Here is a 22,153-nt window from a genome sequence, read left to right as displayed (position 1 = left end):
ACGTGACACAAAACGCTCCTGATTGGTCGGGTTTATGATGACGTCACTTGCTTGTAAACCTCGTTTGCCTACTTTCGCCTACTTGCGTTATATTAGCTTTGAAACTGTTTAATAAGATTTTCCTATATTCTTTTAATACGATATGCCTGGCAATGAAATTCAGAAGACAAAACTTTATATTTCAAAATGATTCTCTGGCTGAAACCATTCATTTCCATTTGTAACAAAAACTAAAGTCGGGGTCTATTAGTGTAATACTTATTGAAATCATAAGACTGTAGAAAGAAATTCAAATTGAGTTGAAAGAGACATTCTGTTAAAAACATTAGAGGTATTACAACCTTAAATCAATAACAAAATAATTACATTCTGAATGTAATTAATTATTAAAAAATATAAATATTATGTTTACTTACATCGAAATAGTCTACACAGAAGAAAATATTTGTACTATTCGCTGTCATTAAGATCCCGCCGAGAAAGTTGCAACCATTTTCGGGGCAATTCCATATTCTTTGGAACACTTACAAATAGTTTTTCCGTAAATTTTAACGACGTCTTTGTACATTTTGGAACTATACATGATTTGTAACTCATTTTGTTACATAAATTGCTGTTAAAATATAAATCCAATCGCACTTTCGTTTTTTGTTTGCAACAAATGTATGTGGATTATATGTGCTACATATTATAATACCTACAGGCAAGTGACGTCACCGACCCCATTGCAGCGCTATATTGTCAAGGTAGCGTTTTGGCACGCTATTTAAATATTGACTTCTTCATTTGATATTTTTCCCCAAATATGTACCAGAATTTAAAAAACTACTTTTACTGAGTTCCGTATCCTCTACTAAATATTGTTTAATAAACCTGTCAAATAGCCTATTGTTTATAAGAGTTTTATAACCTTTAACAATTTCACTAAAATTCATCTCGTCCATATATAATAATTAATTATATCTGTTGTATTAATGAACATTCCATTCTGGTAGACATCTATTATAATTTTGTAATTAATATAATATTATCAGTATTCATTTTGATTAAATTAAATTACAATGCAATTGCTTACGATCAAGTTTAATATTATAATATAATGTTTTATGAAAAAAAATTGTATAATTAATTCTAGAATCATCTATTCTTCGAAGTAAACAAAATATAAAAATTAAGTAAACTTATTATAATAGATAATATTATAAACTATCAACAAAACATGATTATATATAATACTATAAATGATATACAGCCTATTCCAACTATAAGAGGACAAACGTCAAATAAAACATTTGAGTTCGAATCGACGCGATATCATTGGCTGAGAGCTTGAATAATCTATGATATACATTATGGATTTGCGAGAAAATGGCGTTTTGAACGACGAAGCTGTTATCGGAACTTTGAAACTCATATTTAAGTGGATATAAGAGGAACAGTACTTTATATATAAAGATATGTTAATCAAGACGAGTAGTGCACAATATAGCTTAGAATAAGTAAATCTATGGTTTGTATATCTTTCATTCTGTGATTTGATAAGGCTCTATGTAGGCATATTGATTTTTAAATTGCCTAATTAGTGATCATATAAAAAAATCGTGCAATTATTTAATATAGAAACTTTGTTGAATTAAAAACATAGGAAGTCTTAGGTTAGGTTAATTATTCATCAATGTTATCATACATTTGATTTAACAGAGACAGATATGACCAAGACGTACTTATTACCTGGAAGAATAAAATTATAATGTTACGAAATAATTATATTTAATCTGTTTATCTAATAAGCTCAGTGGCATATAAACCACTGAACGATGTGAAAGTCGCAGGTTCGATCTTGATCCCTATTGTCCTGCCATTACTAACACAATAAATAGGCAATATGGTATTTTATTAAAAAGAAAAGTAAATAAATTCGATTCTATACACTACCTTCGAAAACATTGCAAGAGTTAAGTCGGAAAATCCTAAAGCAGAAAGATGACATTCTCTCTGTGACCTGCAAGTAAGAATTACAGATAGTGTTTCTTGTATGAACTTATGAAAAATGACATTATATATAATTAAAATCATTTTTAAATAATTAAAGAATCTGAATAAAAATCGGTTTTTATCGGTTTTTATAATAATTATTGCGTCCGGGTCAAGCGAAGATGTTAATGATGGAAAGTACTTTAAGTAACACGTCCGTATTTTGCGAAGCATGTGAAGTTGTGCGTCGTTTAACTGATGACTCCTTCGGCTGTGTGGGATTGCGGCTCTATCGACTGAGGCAGTTGGGAATAGAACTAGTATTTGTGTTGTATAATATCTTCTGAGTAACTCGGATTATTTACGATTAAAATGTCCAAAACATGAACAGGAGGACTGGAGTCATGTGTTCTTTGAAGTTAAAACTTTTTTTTTCTTATGACATAGTTTGTGCGGACATGCATATGTGCTACCTGATGGTAAGTGGTTACCCCGGCCCATAGACAATGGCTCTGTAAGAAATATTAACCATTCCTTACACCGCTAATGGGCCACCAACCTTGGGAACTAAGATGTAATGTCCCTTGTACCTGTAGTTAAACTGGCTTACTCACCCTACAAACCGGAACACAACAAATCTGAGTACTGTTGTTTGGCGGTAGAATATCTAATGAGTGGGTCGTACCTACCCAGACGGGACTGAGTAGTGAGTACAATATTTCAAAGTGGAATTGATATCAATAAAAATAGTTGATGTAATTTAAATTCATCCATAAGAATGATGATGTTTAAGTAAAGTATAGTAAATAATAATCCATCGGTAAGATAAACTGACGTAAAAATCAAGAACATGCAGGTTGCTCGTTTCGGATGAAATTATTTTATACGAGTCCACCAAAACGCAGTAGATCGATGTCAGAAAATAGAAATAAACTTCTTTAAAGAAGAGGAGGTCATTGCTGGTAAATTTTAGTAACATATAAAAAAGTAAAATTGATGTCATGAGAACACGCAGCGATGTCTGAAATATCAAACGGACGGTTAAAATGTTATGAAAAATTAAACGGCCCATTTGTAAAGGAGACCTATAGTAACAGGCCAGCCCACGGGACGACAAGGCGTAAGCGTCTGGAAAGGGTACCATTGGTTTTTGGCAGGTATTCTAGTCATTAGCCAGGAGCTTCAAATAATAGTAGAGTTCCGCATTACGTGTACCTGGCTATTATTATGGCAATGCACTTTCTAAATTTCTTTCCTCTCTCATACCAAAGACATCGATAAGCCGCAGCGGCTACATTGTTACTCTGAAATTATAAATCATATATGTATTATTCGGATTCATTTATATATTAATATAAATGAATCCGAATATTTTATATAATTATTATAAATGGATCAAATGAAAATGTTTAAGGAAAATTCCGCTCACGGAGGAGATATAAATTATTACGTAGTTTGAAAAAGATAAATTTGTACTTGACTTATTTCTAAAAGTGTATTATATCACTAAAAGAAAAAATAAAATGCACCAAAAAAAAATCGCAATAAGCAAAAAGAACATTTACTTTTTTTCATTTTGATAAATTACTTATGATAACTACGTACTGGTCCTCATCAATATCCTTTTCGTTATAAAACAGACTTTTAAATTTGTTTCAAATTCGCCTATAAACTCGTCTTAAAACTACCTAACATTATCGAAATTTGCGTACGTTGTACGTTACGCTGCTACAGGCTTACGACTTTTTTCCTTCATCTCCGATTATGAGATTAATTATTATCAATATAATTATATTGTAGCGTCAATAGCGCAATGGTTCACGGGTCGTTTACCGATGTAAAAATTCGCAGCATCGATCCTGACCTCTTGGGCCATTGCCGTAAGCACTTCTAACGCAAGTATGTGTATAAGATAAGGGGTAGATATGAATATTAGTAATTCCTTAATGAATTTGGGGTACTGCTACTATTATTTTTAATTATACAAAATATATTATGATATACATACAAATTAAGCATACGAAAAATTTGTTTTCCCGGATTTCAGAAAATTAGACTCGTTTGTTGTATATGTGAATCCTATAAATGAATTGTTTTCGTTTGTTGTGTTGAATTATTATTATTAATTAAATTTTAGTTACCGCGTCAGAGAGCATTTGTCCCGGCCATGCTATTATGAAAATTGCAAACATGATTCCCAATGAAGCGGTCAAATTTTTAAGAAACATCCCGTCAGCTATCTAGAATTAAAACGGTTACCTAATTACTGTTTTTGTATTTAAAAAAAAAAAACATAAAACAGGTATCAAAAAATATATACTTTTTGGAACTTCATTTTAATAATTCAAATTATTAATAAGAAGGTCCGAAATAGATTTGCTGTCATACAATAGAGTCAGCAGAACATTAAATAATTCAAAGAATTTATACTCACCACAGCCATGAAAGAGTAACAGCAGATAATTACAGAAGAAAACGACACCTGACTAAAGATAATTCCTCCAAAAATCTCGTTTAAGGTTTCTGCAAGACTGATTAATAACGATAAACATATTATAAGAAATCATAAAAAAAATCATTGATAGCTCAAGGCCAGAGCAAAAAGCACGTGCCGAAAGTCGAAACTTCGGTCGAATAAGAAGATGGTTTTAACTGAGAGTAGTAAAGTGAAAAAGTACAGCTGCTGCCTAGCTGTTGTACATTGCGCACACAACATAATCACAAATATTCTATTTATTGTGTAGATGCCGATAAAAATTGTATACTTTAGAAGCAGAAGTAGTTACATACCTCAATAATTTTTGATGTTTTATAACGATAACTTTAATGTCTTCACAATCATCGTCTTCAAAATCGTAATTATTATAGTTCTGTTCCACGAGATTCTCTAAGTCTATACGCAGTAAACTCAATAAAGCACTCAAATCAAATATTAGATCTACTAGTAGAAAGTCACAAGAAACGTATACGCACATATGAACCGTGGTACCTACGACAGAAAAAAGTTCCTAATAATTTTATTAAAAGTACCAAAAATACCGACAGTAAATTACATATAAGGGAACTAAATATACTTCTCATGTAAATACAATGACAATGTACGCAATGGGTTGTTTTATAAAATAGAAATATCTACGGTCAAAGGTGATTACAACTATAAGACGTGGCCAATTCACCCATCTTTAATACATAAAAAACATACAATATAAGTAAATTGGACATAATCGAAAATCTTAAATAGCAGCGCTAAGTTACTGAATTGGTAATTGTCAAAAAACCATTCCAAAAGAAGGTATAAAATAAAGATCATTTACAGCAAGAGTTTATCGGACTGGAACAGGTTTAGTTCAAAATAAATATGACACTTACTTATTATAAGCTGATACGTATAAGCCAAAGCGTACTGGAAGTGAGAATGTAGGTCACAAAAGAAATACATTTGCAATGGAAACTGGTACTGCGCATCTACCTCGGTATTTATGGAATAAATCGTCATCGCTAAGGGCAGCAGCTCGTAGAATACTAAAGAAATAATTGCAGCTCTAAAAAATGCTGTAAAAACAATGGCGCATGTTAATATCATAAATATGAAGGACATGAGTTGAGGATTTTTTCCCCTTAGTCATAACTATATCAATTATCTTTTAGGCAGTGTAGGCGACTAATATTTTTAGGAAGTGGGATCCGAAGACATTAATTGTCTAAATTAAATTGGTACTTTAAATTGGTACCTTTGTTGTTCGAAATCTCGAAATGGGTACTTAATCAAGTAAGTATTCTTTTCGAAAACCTTCTTATATAATGAAAAACAATTTTCAGTCTATTATATTTACCATTATCGAAGAATTTTAAAGATTTCGTCCACGAGTGCAAAGTTTTTTTCTTCTCTTCGTCGTCGAGTTCTGTTGGCCATATTTTACCTATCTCCATTATTACTTTCCTTATTCGATCTCGCTTATATGTCACTACAAATATCTTGACAAGATCTGAAATTCCTTACTATATAATATTTACTTAAAGTGCAGCTTTCGATAGATATATAACAATTATTTTGTAAATGAAATAATCTAACAAAGAAAATTAAATTTTACAAATGCAAAGTTGACCTTTGCTTTGAGACACTAGGGGGAAGGGGGGGGGGGATTATTAATAAAAAAAAAGATACAAAATACTAGACTAAAATTTGTCCAAAAACATACATAGGTACCATGCAATATTACAATGTAAATAAATATTATTTATTACACCAAGAACACATATTAAAAAAAAAATCTGTCTACTATTTATCAGATTATAAGGATGCAATGGATGAAAATTTGCCACATTTGTATCCACAATCCGCAAAAAGCAGCGAGGCGGAATAAGGCAATTATTGTTTTCCTCAGGCCAACAGTAGGCCAGTTAGTAACTAACTAACTGGCAGTTATTGACTGGTATTTTACTTTACCTGCTTATTATAATTATATTTTTACATAGTATAAAATGACTGTTATACCTTGTATGAGGATAAAAGTACTTGGTATAGTACTAACAACGTCCACAAATTGGGCATCAATTTCGTTTCTTTTGATGACATAAAGAATTTGACCAACTAATAACACCATTACTAGACTCATAAATAAACCTAGCTTGAAATGTCTTTTAAAGAATGAATTTTTCGTTTCATCAAATATATCTATACCGATTTTTTCTATCATAATTGTGTGGCGTATAAATGTATCAACGAATTTCGGTGACAATTCCTTTAAATTGTTCATTTTATATTAGAAATTAAGTTCCTCTAGTGTACGGTAGTGATTTAAAACCGCGTTTTAGCAGTTTCCGTGAAATTTATAGAAATCATGTTCAATTACAGTAGTGATAGAAAAAAAGTTACGCTATAATGTTTTTTTTTTGTTATTAATTTATATATTGTATATTTGTAATAAATAATTCACTTCTCAATGTTTTGATGTTGTTGATATAAAGAGGTATATATATATAGAGGTATATATTGAATTACTATTCTTTTAACGCTTTTGCTTGATAATATAGTTTGTATTTTAAATTTAATAAAATACTTAAAAAAAAATTAAAAATATTAATAATAAATGTCATTTACGGCTGCTGTTTGCTGACTGTACATTAGTAAAGTTACTTATAGATTTATAACTAAATTCATACAATACGTAAATGTAGATATCGAAGACGCCGCGAGCTACAAGGCATTATTATGTGCAATTCAAGCGCAATTTTATATATTTATTAAAATTGCCTTTTCAAATATTTAAATAATTTAGTCATTAAGATTGAAATTCTTTTAAACATTAAATATAAATATAGGTTAATGTTTAGTTTTCTAGTCCTTATTTATAGTACAGTTAAAAAAATATATGTACAAATTCCCAGTGGACTTCCAATAAATTATTTGTAATGAATATTATGACTACCAAAAAATAAATAAAATTATGCAATTCTATTTTATAAAATCTGAATGGAAAACCAATACCTAGAATATAAAATACCATCCAATACAGAAATCCGAAATAAAAATGTATCCATAATCGTGAGCGATAAGAAAAATATTTATAATTTTGTTTTTGCAGAGAAAATTGTTTTTTAAAGCTTATAGTTTTTTCACTGTGATTATACCTAATACTAAATAATAGCCTTCAAATAAAGTCAAATTAATACGTATCTTGTATTTTTTTCTTGTCATTTAACCCTTTTCTTGCCCTGTATCCACATGTGTCTTATGGTTAGTATTTAACTGGTGTTTGAACAGGCAAGTTGTTAAGTTAGTAACAGCAAAGACACCGAATCTAAGCAGACAAACCAAAAAAAGAAAGATATATTGTTTTCAAACTTTAGATCTAATTAAATATTATGTACTAAATATTTTTTAATTAAATTTATATTTTCTTAAGTTAAATTAGACAAATATGTTTATCAAACAATTTGTTCTATATACCTATTTTAATGCAGATTTAATGGACAAAAAATTAACGGAAAGATAAATAATATAAAAAATAATACAGATAGATGTTATAAAATTTTATTATCTATATATGTTTTACATGTCGCCCTCATCAGAATCCTCAATATCAGCTAGAGCTTGTTTGGCTTGATTTTCTGCTTCTGACGCTACCTCCTTCGGTACCATCTCATGACGTCCTTTCGTGTCCTTTGAAACCCAGGACAACTCAAGCTCAAATTGCTTGTCTTTAAGCTCGTCGTGAACAAGATATATACTGGAAATAAAAAAAAAAAAACAATTAGCAATCTATATTTTAATTTATTTTAACTTATTTGAGTAAGTGCCCAAAATCCTCATCGCTATAGTCATAGGCCCAATGTTAATCCGTGTACAATAACATAGTGACAAGGTTACTATACATCATTGTTACTCTATTTGGTAATGTAAACCTGAGACATAAAAATAGTATGAATAGTCTATGTAGAAATGAATAATTAATTTATATAGAGAAAATAAGATGCTATCTTGCACTATGCCAGTTAAACAGTCAAGCTAGTTAGAAAGGGATGCCTCCAATTTTACTAATATTCTTAATCAGCTATTATACTTCATTCTGTAACCATGTACTAAGTTAATAAGATTATTTTGAATAGTTTTTGCTTGATTCAGCCAACATTAAATAGACTAATTTAGAATGTTATTTACAACCACATGCATTATTATGAAATATATATGAATATTAAGAGACAAGACAAGAGGTAAATATAATAACAAAATCATATTGCACAACAAACAACACTCATAAATTAGTCGCCACTATGAATAGCTCTCGAATAGAGAATAGATATATTTAATAAATGCTTAAAAATGAGTAAAAATCCTTTATTATAACAGTTTAAATCATCTCTCAAAGCAAACATTTTAGAGGCAATTTCTATTCATAGTATAAAAATATGAATATTGACAATTACAGTATTTGTAATTTGGGCATATAAAGTATCGCTGTTAGTTGCATAAGCCTCTCTAAAAATAATTACACCAAAACAACATTTTGATCTTAATTTTTCTAAAGTTGATATTGTATAACATTATGTTGAGAATCAAATGAAAAAGTTTAGTTTGTTACATGTTTTAATGTGAATATATATTTATTGAAATGTTTGTATAATGATGTAATAGTAGCAACAGCACTAGTAGCACAGTAGTAACTGTACTATTATATCAACATTCTTGGTAGTTTGTATACTTTAGTGAACAATATAAGGTTTCTATGTGTGTTTGTTCAAGTAAGATATTGTATTAGCAGTGACATGTTTGTAATATGTGCTTCCCACTCGAAATGACAGACTATTTTATACAAAGTTTTCTTGCATGCTGTCTACAATTGGAACAATACTCAAAACCACAGACAACTTAATAGATTGTCATGGAATGCAATAATAAATTAATGAAAAACTATAAAAAATGAGAGCTAAAGAAATATTGCATTGTACGGCAACTGAATAATTTAAGGCAACATAGCCTTAATATAGTATACACACGTATTAACACTTACATTCGAGCAGCTTCCTTGACTAAATTCTTTACTGACATGTCAGCAAGCTTCAGCTTTTCAATTTCAGTTTTTGCAGCTTGCTTTGCTTTTCCAACAGCACATCCAAAGTACGACTGAAATTATAAAAATAATAACATGTTTAAACTCTTTGATTGACATTAATAATCTTCAAGATTATTGCTTTGAAGCATAGGTTAAAAATGTGGTATAATTAGAAATAACATTGTTTTTATCTAAAATTTTAGATACATAAATATTCAATTATTCTTTGGAAAGTGAGCATGTCGTAGTCAAGTTGAGAAGGCTTGACTAGGTGTTTAATATTTATAATAGCAGTGACTATGCTAAATATGCATAAGAGGAGTAAAATTATAATAATAATTTTATTATGATAAATATATCGTCATCTCCCTATATGTGCCACATAATATTGAAGTATAGGAGATTAAACTCTAATAGATACTTTTTATAGTACAACTTGTATCTCATCAGTGAAAATCTTAACCAAAACCAAAACTGCTGGGTCCAGTAGGATTTTATTTATGGAACATAGGCAAACACTAAAATACAATTGTTTAAAACAAATTTCCAAATTGAGTTAAATGGGGATGGAAGTTTATATGGAAATTGTCATTTTGTCGCTATATAACCAAACTGCAACTCTTATTCAATCATCAGTAACCCTTAGCATCATAAACTCTAAGTAACAAGCATGCATAAGAAGAATACAGCTCAAGCACTATTTTAGAGTTAGTTCTTGATTAAAACTAAGAAAATACTCACAAATGAAACTCCACTTGGCTCAAGCATAAACATTTGGGGTCCTTCGTATTCTGACCAAGTTCCCATTATCACTGAGCATCCATAAGGCCGGACAGCACTGTATAAGGTGTAAGCATGCATGTACATGGACACACGCTCGTTTAAGTATTTTAGAGGAACTGGGGCTCCATATTGTGATCTGTAACTGGATGCTTCAGATCTCGCTGTTTCTACTATTTGTCTAGCATCTGAGATAAGACCAGCAACTGCCTGTAAAACACAATATATTTTTTACAATAAACAAGGAAAATATGAAAAATAAGCATCACTTATTTAGTCAGATTGTAATTTAGTTTATAATGTAATAAATATATTTGATTTTTGCTTTGTTGAATCAAATTATACAATATGAGTAGTAAAACATTTAGATGACAGCATGACAGAACTACTATCACAGGTATTCATTTATAAATTATATTATTGTATTGTATTGTTGTATTTTTAGTATAATGAAAGCATACCATGCCAACATGTTCATCAGTGTGAAATATCCTTTTGTTAGCACCGGGTTCATAAAGTTTTGAAGTCACAAGTTTTTCCACAGCAAAAACAACTCCGTCTTTCCCTCTCAGGCCGATAACTGTTCCCGAGTTTTCTACTGCTTTTGCTGCGTATTCAACTTGGAATACGCGACCATCAGGTGAAAATTGGGAGGCAGAAAGATCATACTGAAAAAATTGAAGTAGATGATTAGGCATTTTTCATTAACGTTTTAAGCAAAGCGCGAAATTAGTATTATGTTTTTTTAGATCATTTGTTTTGTTTTAGTTATATTGGTACCCACAATAGTAGTGTGTATTCAAATTTAGTTACTTTAAAACTTAAAGTAAAGTAGATTTATACTTACACCGGTACCGATAGAACTCATATTTGTGGTAGGTATTCGAAGACTATGAGTTAATTATTTAAAGTATTTTTTATAATTAGGGCTTTAAAGTGTAATAGTATCAATTTCACGTTTTTTATTACTACATCAAACTTTAATTTTGTATAGCGAATAGCGGCGACAATGACAAGCAGTCAAGCAACTCACGTTCGCCACAGATTGCTACAAAATTTTTTTTCGAACTCTTATAATATGTTATAGATAATATGATGATTTGCAAAAATGTTGATAACTAAAATGAATAATTATTATTCAACTTTTTACAAGTATTCTAAAAATACAATTTTGTATTCACAACATACTTATACTTACCATTCTACTTAAAATTTAAATTATAGGTTTATATTATCTTGTTGATCGAGCAAACAACCTAATTTCGATGTATTCTAATAGAGGGCGTTTATTTTATTTTTATTATTAAGGACATCTTACAAAACATACTACACCATTTATAGGTTAAAAATAAAGGTAAATACATTTTTAGCTAAGTGTTGTTTCAATTAAAATTTATCACGGCATGGAAAAGGACAGTTTTATCTATTAACCTAACACAATTTTTTTCTGCTATATTATACAAAAAGGGGGAGAAAAAAAAAATACTAACAATAATAATACAATACAAAACATGCAAATTACAAAAAAACAAGACAATTACAAATTACCAACTAATTACTAAACAATTTAAAAAAAAAAAGTAACTTTTTTATAGGTAACAAAGATTTTATAGCAACAGTGCAACAACAGCCACACACTGTAATACAAAACGTAAACGATATATAATATAAACGTGATCGATATTGAAGAACATAGTGATCTTTATTTTATTTCACGAGGACATTAATATTTTTAATAAGCGATTTATTTATATATTTTTTAAATATCAATAAGTCGATACTTATTTTTAACCGACATCAAAGAGGAGGTTATCAATTCGTCTGTTTTTATTTTTATATGTTTCTTACCTCAGAACTTTCGACTGGGTGAACCGATTTTGATGATTTTTTTTTTATTTGAAAGCTAGTGCTTCCTGTGTGGTCCCATTTTAATTTTAAGTCCAGTTCTGATGATGGCATCTATCAGTCGCAGATTAATTTGATTTGGAATAGTGTTTTATTTGAAGTCGGTTTTTTTTTTGTTAAATTTTTTGTTTATTGACCAAAGTAACGAAGGATAGATTGTATTAAAGACGATATCTCTAGAAATAATGTTACTTGTGAGATGACGTCAGACAGAGAAGTATGGAAGAAGACATGCTGGGCCGTGTCGACCTCAATTAAAATTGGAATAAGGGAAGATGGGAGGATGATGATAATAATTTCGACACCTACTTATTTTTATTACATTAATTTAAAATCTTCATTCATATAATAATTATATTAGAAGGCAAAATTTTCATAAATCATAATGAATTCTAAACTTAGGTATGTTTAATTGTAAAAATAATTACCATTTGATTAATTGAGCGAGTAAAAATTTTAAAACCATTCAGCGAAAGCTATGTTGTAGCTAGACGAAATAGATAACTATTTCGTCTAGGTACATCATAGCTTTAAACCAATAAGTACATATCTCGTCGTCATTATTATCATTATTTCACTTCAGACTTAGAAGAAATCGAAATAATTATATTGCCCTTTTGAAAACATTCTTGTTACAGTTGAAAATATATCGCGAATATCAGGGATTCAATTCATTTTTTATAATTGAACCCCTCTTATATTAATTGCTGTCCGTCTAATTGATCCTCATGTCTACATCAATAGTGTGAGGTATTGTACTAAAATGTATCTATGTAAAGTAAATAATTAAATCAATAATGATTCTCCTACTATGGTATCCAATACAATTATTATAGATTGTGCTTATTAGATGATTATTATGTTTGATGAAAATGTAGTATAATACAAATACCAACTCTTCATTGAATCAAAAAACCGTTGTTTTCGGTAAAAGTGGTGCACATTAGTCTTGTATATCGATAGTCCATTAGTAATTAATAGTATTGCTCACGGAGAGCTATCGATACTATTGATAGTACTATCGATATCCTGAATAGTTTTCGAAGTCAACTATCGATAGTTCTGCAACGCTGCTAATTTCTTATTATGTTCACCAGCACATAATAAGAAATAGTACTCATAATGCGTCTCATTGGAGGAATGATCAATTCGATCGAGTCGATTTGACGCAAAGCAGGTGATGATTTAACTGCATAACTCTAGTTACGTTTGTCTAGTGCCAATATTTAGAACAAGATTAAGATAATGATAGAACTGATAGGATGGAATTATCGATTGTTATCAAAAATAGCGGATATATAACGTTCTCTGTTAGGTAAATCTAAAATGAAATTTCAGTATTCTCTACTTTTACGAAATAGTGAATAAATTTACAGTGGATTGATAATTGTCTTGTCTGATCAGTTGTATCGCTAAGGAACCTAATACGTATTTATCTTAAAACAAGACATGAATGGTGTGAAGGGTTCTTTTTCTATTTCTAGACAAAATAAAACTATGTACCTACACCTAGCTTATACGTTTGAATAATATTTAAGTCGTATATTCCTATATAACAACGGAACAACAAAGGCAAAACACTATGATGTTTCAAGAAGCAAAAACAGATTACCATGTCAAAAGAATTTACTGTCGCCCCTGTTTACACGTTTTTGCTACCCGTCATAAACGCCGAAAAACCTAAAGGAACTTTGTTATCACGAAATCCACACTACACTCGAGTCTTCAAAGTACTTGTTACTGACGCTAAAATGTTTCTGCGTTCCAAATTTTCTGACTATACCTACTGCTTTCATGAGATAATTTGTGAGAGATACGATTTGTGCGTATATTTATTGCTTCAATTATAGATGTTTTTTAATTGTTCGAACCGGGTCCTTTCGTTCCAGTGCCTACTTATTATATTTATTAATTAATTGCTGTATCCAGCGGTTTCATCCGCGTTAATATTGGATTATACAATTATTTTATAAAAAAATATGTACAACTTCATATAAAGGATGTTAAGCAAATTATTAAGCAACTCATTAATAAAAAAAAAAAACAGATCGGTTGACATTTATTCCTCGGTTCTATATAAAATAAAAGCACTATTTAACGCAAGAGTAATTTCTAAAATCGTTCTGATATATCTTGAGATCGTAATGTTACAACATATTAGTTACCTTATAATATATATAAACTCATTACATCGGTACATATGAGGTAATGAAAAGTATAATCATAATGATAAAACATTGTCACTGGCCATGTTAATTTAAATACCAATTACGTACGAAATAATACTTTTTTTAATATATTTTTATATTTATTGATGTCGAGGTCAAATTTGCAGGTTTGATGACGACTTATAACTTTGGATTTAATTAAAGAAAATAGATATATCAATAATTTCTTCCTAAACAAACTTATCAAGTTTATAGGTATTCAAAAAAATATATAATATATTTAAATACAAACCAAAAACACATATTTGGAGACTTCAATGTCATTTCTTTATTCAGTATTACTCGACTCTGTAGATTCGATAGTCTTTACAATCGCATTGTTTATTTCAAGTAATACAGTCGCAATTCCAACGCTCCTACCAATATTGAAATATAAATAAATATCGTTCTTAAAAGGGTAGGGCGTTTACTTCGAGTGCTATAAAACAAAATGAGCTTTGTGAGCCAAGAGTGCTGTTTATAGAAAACCTACGAATACGAATGTAATATATCTACTATTATAATAATATACAGGAGAGATATGGTATTATTTTTTACACTTATTTCTGTATGTATTTACAGGTCGAATCGTTAAAATGGATGTGTGTGGCGAAATCATAAATATATTTTTTATAATATTTTGTGACGGAATCGCAATATGTGGGCCATTTGATGAAAAATGGTTACCAGTGCCTTGGGAACTAAGATGTTATGTCACTTGTGCCTGTAGTTACACCGGCTTAATCACCTTTCATACCGGAACAGTCAATCTTAAGTGTTGATTGCGTGGTACTCAAGCAGGCGGGTTTGCATTGAGTCCTACCATATGGATATACTGTATTAATTGAATTATTGCAACGAATCCTGCCAAATCCAGGATTAAACTGCTGAGTTTCATATTTAATTTTTGCTTATTATTTTTAAGTAAAGACAATCATCGTAAACGAACCTTCATGCGTCAGATGATATTCTACCAAATGGTTATCCAACAATTCGTATTATTGTCACAGAATAACTTCCGAGATTTTTTTAAGAGAGAGAGAGTTGGTTCGGCCGTGGCGTTTATCTTTTTTTTTATTCCTTAACTATTTTTATACCATAATCTAATCTCTATACAGTGGAACAAAACATTTTAAAATATTTTTAGGTCCGGAAGTTAAGGCCACATTGAGTAAATATTTCTGTAATTGTGTTGTCCAAAAACGAGATAAAATTTTCAGGCAAGCTGTATCCCGCATACGAAATGAGGCGCGGTGATTATTATTTGCGTAGCTGACATCCTAATTAACATGACTTTCGTTTTTCTCTCTATCTGAATTTTAAATTAAGGACGCAATGAGATCGAGCTAAGCCCGATGTTTTTATTTCGAACAAATTTAAGTATAGAATAATTTGTTTTGATTACATCAAAAGTACTTTGGAAATTGAAACTGTTTCTGTCTTAAATTTGTCGTCTATGCTTTTTAAATTTTATTATTTTTATAATATTTAGGCTGAATAAGGTAGTCTTTAAAGTTCTAAAAAATTAAAATATATCATCTTTACAATTATAATAAACATAACTATTTATTTGGTGTTAGGGGTTTGTGCAAGTTCATCTAGGAACCAGCCCAAATATAACCACTTACCAATAAACCCATTTGCAAAATGCCAAATATAAAAAAAATAATTAAACATCCACTCTCGCTATCGACAGGTACATTTTTAATCTGTATTTGTATATTTTTCAGCAAAGCTAAATAAATCCCAAAAAAGTGTGTTTTCGCAATAATATTTTTTGTGTACCTGTTTTCTAGCTTGGTAAAATCAAATATAATTTATTTAAGTAGGTTTTTATTGAAACCGGACGGAATATAACATAAAAAATTTAATTAATTTTGTAATTTATTATTTAAATGTTAAATTGTATCTATAAAATTGACTAATCACTATATCTTAAGCCCTACTATTTTTAATATTATTAGTCCACATAATTATGAATACGTTTTATCAACAACGGTAGTAGCAACTTGTAGCATGATTTTATTCCAAGTTAATAGTTAAAAAGAAAAACAAATGATAGTTTGAGACAAATTCACAAGTTTAGAACAATTAAACCGGCATTTTGACGTTAAACGGACGAGCCAGACGAAGTTTTAGCTGGAAAAGTCTTAAACTCGGAGCTGGACACTTAGTCTTATAATTCAGGTGAAGGAAGCATTCGGAACTTCACTCTTGCATATATTTCAGCAAACATTGTAAACTTTAAACAGTTGTCGATGTGTGAGTTTGGTACGTCTGTGTATGTAACGAAATGTTGAAAACATACGTACATAGAACATATCGTGTAAGAATCGATTTAAAGGTAGTAGGTACTTTAAAATTTCACTTAGGTTTAATTTAATTCATGCTTAATGATAAATATTTTTCAAGGAAACTATTATCTACTAAGCGATGAGGTATTCACTAATCTCATTATTAGGCTCAGTGTTTATTCGATAAAATGTCGATCGCAGTTATATTAAGTTTCTATATAATATACAAGGCTTTCAAGCTTTTGATTTTCGTTCTAAGAACTACGGTCAGTTGGACTTGATAGTAGGCTCTGAATATAAACAATAACACATATCGGTATACTTTTAACTATAAAATGATTATTAAATATCCATTAAATTTGCATAAACTATAATAGACAATTGATAGAATATAATAGAATATAATAAAGAGTATAATTTCTAAATCTCTTATATTAAAAAAAAAATCTTTGCTTATTAATGGGTTTTAAAAAAAAGGGCGAAATAAAAGTATGATTTCTTGTCAATAGAATATTTTAAGGAACCTTTAAATAAACATAACTGAAATTGACAAACTATTTAATAATTATTACGTTTTCGATTTGTAACTAATCTACACTATTTCTCATTATATTTAAAAACTTACATAATGTAATCAGGTCCTAAACTTATGGAGAGATTTAGGTCACTCAACTATCTACATTGTTAACATACTATAAATACTTGACCAAACTTTACCTCTGGATTTGTGGCCAAGTCGCTGGCTATAATCAAATATTCTATTCATTGCCTATAAACTGGAGATAGTATTTGAAACTAAAATTATATTTTCCTTCAAATTTTCTTTGCCAATTTCAGTTGTTTATAATATTGTGTAGAAATTTAAACATATTTAAAAAAAAAAAATTAATAAAATTATAATATTTATTAACTAAATCTCACTTTTAAAGGGAGTAAAACTTTAATTATATATATATAATTTTAAGTTTGTATATTGTATATAGTATATACAATTGAATGGATATTGTATATAATGCAAACTTTTTGATAAAAAAAAGTTTCTTTGAGGCTGAGATTTATAATTCAGTACTCAATGTTTTATATTCAAGCTTGATCTCAAGCTTAATCTTGAATGAAAAAAAATTTGATAATTTCAAGTATTCGAGTAAAACTAATTGTTCTCAGATGAATAATATTGTTGGATAGAAACAACGGTAACGAGTTATTAAGTTGATAAAATTACATCTCAAAATAAAATCATTTACTTTCAAAGTACTTAGCTTAATACAGCTTACGTAGAGAATAAATTTTCGGAATTGGAGCTGGAATCACGGAGGTAGCTATAAAATTTTATATAGGAATTCACATACATTGTGGGTAAAAGAGGCCACTAAGAATAATCTATGTGTCATGAAAAGCGAACTTTTCTTTCATTACTTTTCGTAGACTGCGGCAAAATGAGGCAATTTAAGTCCCGGATATTTCAAATTTTCATTTTCATCGTAAAAAAATACTCTGGGAAATTCGGCAATCGCATTATGGTATTAGCATTATGAATTTTTAAATTTGCCTAATTTTATTTTCATTTGTTGAACATTTCATCTTTATGTAATTGTGTCATTATATTAATATTAACTATTTTGTTCTGAGAAGATTACCTATATAATAAATATGTCCACACTGGCTCTTAAGATATTATAACAATAAATAATAATAATACATATAAATATAGATAATAATTATAACTGACTGAACTATGAATATATATTCATTTATCTGACATTGTGACTTAGGTTGCGAATATTTTTATTGTGGTGTTGTATAGCGTATTTTGGTTGTGTTTCCTAACTGTTATTTGCTTAACCATCTGACCTCCGCTTTATTTTGGACTGAGGATCTATGCATTACGATTTACTTTGGCTTCTTGCATTTTGAAGTACGAAATTTGCCTGCATTTTTGCCTTTATGATATTATATTAATAGTACATAACGAATTTGAATATCATTCTTTTCATTTAGTTTGTATAAACATAATATAACAATTTCCCTGTACGCAAAGTCATATCAATTTCCAACGTTTTATATATCTGAATATGAAACTATTAGCGTAAAAAATGTGAAGGACAAAGGGACACTAATACCTTAATAATATTCAAATTGTTCTGTGTCCATTTCAGGCCGAGTTTAGATGGACCGGATTCACATCTCCTTTGTGTTCAACACACATTTACTACATTCTCATAGTCTGATTAGACGGATGGAGAGAGCATGTGCAGAACTAATAGCTTTGTGTGCGTCTCCGAGGAAAGGGAGCGAAAAAATTGGCATTTACTATGAGGTTCTTGACACAAAGAAGCAGTAGTTTGATGTGCTCTTTCTGAAAAATGAGAGGATATTGAAATACTATACTAGAGATCACCGAAATCCGTCTCCTTGACGTAAGAAACCTTACGTGTTCTTTGATGAATAACGAAAGATAAATTATGGGTTAAAAATAATGTTATTAACACTTACATTATCAACTATCCCCTTCTACAATTTTGACTTCGGCGACCATTCTCAAGATAAACTAGCCATCTGTGCGCGACGTATAGAAATGCACAAAATAGGTGCACTATCTATTCATTCGCATATTCCGATGAATGTCAACTCGAACACGATTGAAAGGAGTACAGCCGGAAGATCAACGGTATACGAGCTTTGACAATCACTTTTTTTAAATGGTTCGCACCGGAATTGTTCACAGGATTTCTATTAGCCATGTAGCCAACAAGGCAGTCCAGTTGAGTTATTACATGTATTTATTTATACAAGTCAATCTATTTACGAAACATTTTTTGACGCAATGCATCTATAATTATTATGTAAATTAAATAAATTACGTATTAACGCATAACTTGCATTAGTATGTACGAATTTAAGTTATGCGTTAATACGTCATCTACGTAGATGATATAAAATGTGTTAAGTCTATGACAGTTGCGATAAATACGTCAGTAAAAATATTTGAATACGTTAAAGGGATTTCGATTACGTCACGATCAATTTAACTTCGAACGCAATAAAATATCCATTAATTTCGAAGATGGCCATTTTCCATTTCACTGAGCAACGTTCTGACTTTTGGGGTGATTCTATGCGTATTTTTGCGTAATCGTTGTGTATATATAAGTATGTAAAAAAACTTAAATAAGTTCTTGGATAAATTAAAACTAACGATAAATTTGTATTTTTAGAATTCACATGGTACACCAAAGTTATCATGATACTGTTATAACACATAATTTTGTATTATTAACTAATTTTATGAAGCCATAGCTTGTGAAATTACTTGTAAAACTAGACAACAACTATCACAAGGTAGCGTAATAAGTTTATTTGATTGTTAAGTATGTAATAAATCTTTTGGTCTTCAAAATATAAAAAAAAATCAATTGATTTTATGAATAAATATTTCAGTGACATCGTATTTTAGTTATTTAGATATGTAGACATAAATCACAGAGTATAGCATAATTTAATTTCCCTAAGTAAAGCAATATAGAATTTGTTGATAAGACATAATAAACAAATGAAATATAGCCGGAAACACTCAAGATGAGTACTTTTGTAGAAAACTAATATCAGTATTTGCCAAGCAGTTCGCTTTCCGTGAATTAGGGTGACAACAATGGGAGCTTTGGTTGAAATGGAAATGTACATTTCAGATGATTATAAGTTATTAAATTTGTCAGGAGAATTCTACTTATGTATGTATACATTTTCGTTTATGATATTATATATCCAATACTTTTGTTATTGCATTTCTTAAATAAGGAACGGTGTTAAATTTAGATCTAATTTAAAAATATTAAACACGTTAGATCGTTTATTTAATTTAGAATTATCGATTTTTTAAAATTATTTCTACATATAAAAATGAACGTTTGTCGAAAAAAGAAAGTAGTATAATATCAGATTATTTATTTTTGATACCTAATATTAATCTTTATTAAGGTAAAATATTCTATCGATGTGAATACGTGACTACGGGGTAGAAGGTATAATTTTTTAATATACCTAGTCTGAAGACGTAATACGTCTTCGCAAGAGTCACACAATGGCGTCTCTTATCGAAACGTCGCAACGTTATTAAATAAACAGGCACCAACCCTTGCCTGTATTACTATCTCAGGATTACAGCACTCTCTTCAGTAAATTATTGAAATCTGTGTTTGTGTGCCGTTTCGAATACCTAGCGGCGCATCGGATAGTGATTTCATCGATCATATTGAATCGACCTTAGAGGTATGATTTGATTGGAATGCGAGTCGCCTTTGCTAAACGTAACTGAAGATAATTAAGAAAACATTATTCAAATTACGTTTTTTTTAAATTACGAGTCAACGAATTGTAGCTTTTTTATTATGTGTATATGTCTCTGTATTTGAATAAAATGAGTTCTCATATGTACATCTACGTGTATTATAAATTAGGTTAGCTGGTCAAGAATGCTTATTATATACCGACATTACTTTTTATATGTAAATTTCTTTTACTTTCATATAATTTCTTTTAATATCATAGATATTGTATTCTGCACTAAAGTATAAAATAATAATAGTATTCTCTTTTAAAAAGTACAATGAGATTTATAAGCAATATTATGCAAGATATTCGTTGTTCAAAGCGAAGTGAGAGTTGGAATGAAGTTTTTCTTTGGAAAAAAATGTTCTTTTCTTTCAGTGTTACGTTTAATGCTTTTATAGAACTGATACTACAAAGATATTTTGCTCAGTTATAAAATAAGGAAGAGTTTTTAAAGTGGATTCAAAACGTTTTAATCTTGGTTTATTTAAACTGAAGCTAGCATTGAACTATAGGCACGCCTCAATAGTGGCAAATGAGGCGCGCTCGCCTGCAGTCTTAAGGAAATTTCTTTAAAGAAGCTTTAATTCATCGTCTTTAGAAAATGCACGCGGATTTACTTTTAATGAGTTTCGAGGGTTCAACTTTGGGTTTACTTTGTAAATGAATGCTGAAGTTAGTTCTCAACGGGTCGGCCCTAAAATTATTGCCTTTATTAAAATATAAATAGTCACTGAAAACATAGAATCGCTGTTCAAATGTTCTTAAGTATCTCGGGGCTAATTCGGAATGGTATATGTTGTACTCAAAGGAATTTAAAGATAAGAATACCATTCTATTTGAGATTGTTTTATCGATTTCTGTAAGTTTGGAACAGGGATAAATTCGTACGACATTTAAAAACCGTTCTAATTAGGTACGTAAAGCAAAATAAACCGATTTTATCCCAGACAAAACATATAATGAAGACTGTAGATTGTTTCGTAACTTAGCCAGTAATTTATTTATTGTCCCTAGGCGCTGAATTTTGGTACACTTGAAAATTTCATTAAGCTTAGCTACATTTTGAATAAATTTTTTAACTTAATTCGGTGTTACCCTAACACAAAAATAT

At 29.7% G+C, this 22,153-nt stretch overlaps 2 protein-coding genes across 2 annotated transcripts; both read right to left on the bottom strand.

The window, feature by feature from the left end:
• Nucleotides 1-1,665: 1,665 nt before the first annotated feature.
• Nucleotides 1,666-6,671, bottom strand: LOC113399112 (odorant receptor 85c-like). The gene is made up of 10 exons (XM_064217203.1): nucleotides 6,470-6,671; nucleotides 5,808-5,960; nucleotides 5,289-5,526; nucleotides 5,151-5,154; nucleotides 4,765-4,982; nucleotides 4,409-4,505; nucleotides 4,116-4,214; nucleotides 3,190-3,278; nucleotides 1,936-2,002; nucleotides 1,666-1,731 (listed from the first exon to the last, which is right to left on the bottom strand). The coding sequence occupies exons 1-10, from the start codon at nucleotides 6,669-6,671 to the stop codon at nucleotides 1,666-1,668; spliced, it is 1,233 nt and encodes a 410-aa protein (XP_064073273.1).
• Nucleotides 6,672-7,996: 1,325 nt separating this feature from the next.
• On the bottom strand, nucleotides 7,997-11,365 carry LOC113399114 (proteasome subunit alpha type-3). Its single transcript, XM_026638152.2, has 5 exons — nucleotides 11,155-11,365; nucleotides 10,769-10,975; nucleotides 10,269-10,517; nucleotides 9,486-9,598; nucleotides 7,997-8,204 (listed from the first exon to the last, which is right to left on the bottom strand). The coding sequence occupies exons 1-5, from the start codon at nucleotides 11,173-11,175 to the stop codon at nucleotides 8,027-8,029; spliced, it is 768 nt and encodes a 255-aa protein (XP_026493937.1). The 5' UTR covers nucleotides 11,176-11,365; the 3' UTR covers nucleotides 7,997-8,026.
• Between the last annotated feature and the right edge of the window lie 10,788 nt (nucleotides 11,366-22,153).

Source organism: Vanessa tameamea, chromosome 15, assembly GCF_037043105.1.
Source record: "Vanessa tameamea isolate UH-Manoa-2023 chromosome 15, ilVanTame1 primary haplotype, whole genome shotgun sequence".
Lineage (NCBI taxonomy): Eukaryota > Metazoa > Arthropoda > Insecta > Lepidoptera > Nymphalidae > Vanessa > Vanessa tameamea.
The sequence above is the reverse complement of the archived record's forward strand: the minus strand, read 5'-3'. Positions and strand labels throughout refer to the sequence as shown.

Excerpts from the sequence above, each read along its gene's own strand:
- LOC113399112 (XM_064217203.1), bottom strand. The coding sequence starts at position 6,671 with ATGATAGAAAAAATCGGTATAGATATATTTGATGAAACGAAAAATTCA. Across the intron at positions 4,506-4,764 it reads AAACATCAAAAATTATTGAG|TCTTGCAGAAACCTTAAACG; the intron begins GTATGTAACTAC and ends GTTATTAATCAG. Across the intron at positions 4,215-4,408 it reads GTTACTCTTTCATGGCTGTG|ATAGCTGACGGGATGTTTCT; the intron begins GTGAGTATAAAT and ends TTTTAATTCTAG.
- LOC113399114 (XM_026638152.2), bottom strand. The coding sequence starts at position 11,175 with ATGAGTTCTATCGGTACCGGT. Across the intron at positions 10,976-11,154 it reads TGAGTTCTATCGGTACCGGT|TATGATCTTTCTGCCTCCCA; the intron begins GTAAGTATAAAT and ends CAATTTTTTCAG. Across the intron at positions 9,599-10,268 it reads AGCCAAGTGGAGTTTCATTT|TCGTACTTTGGATGTGCTGT; the intron begins GTGAGTATTTTC and ends TTATAATTTCAG.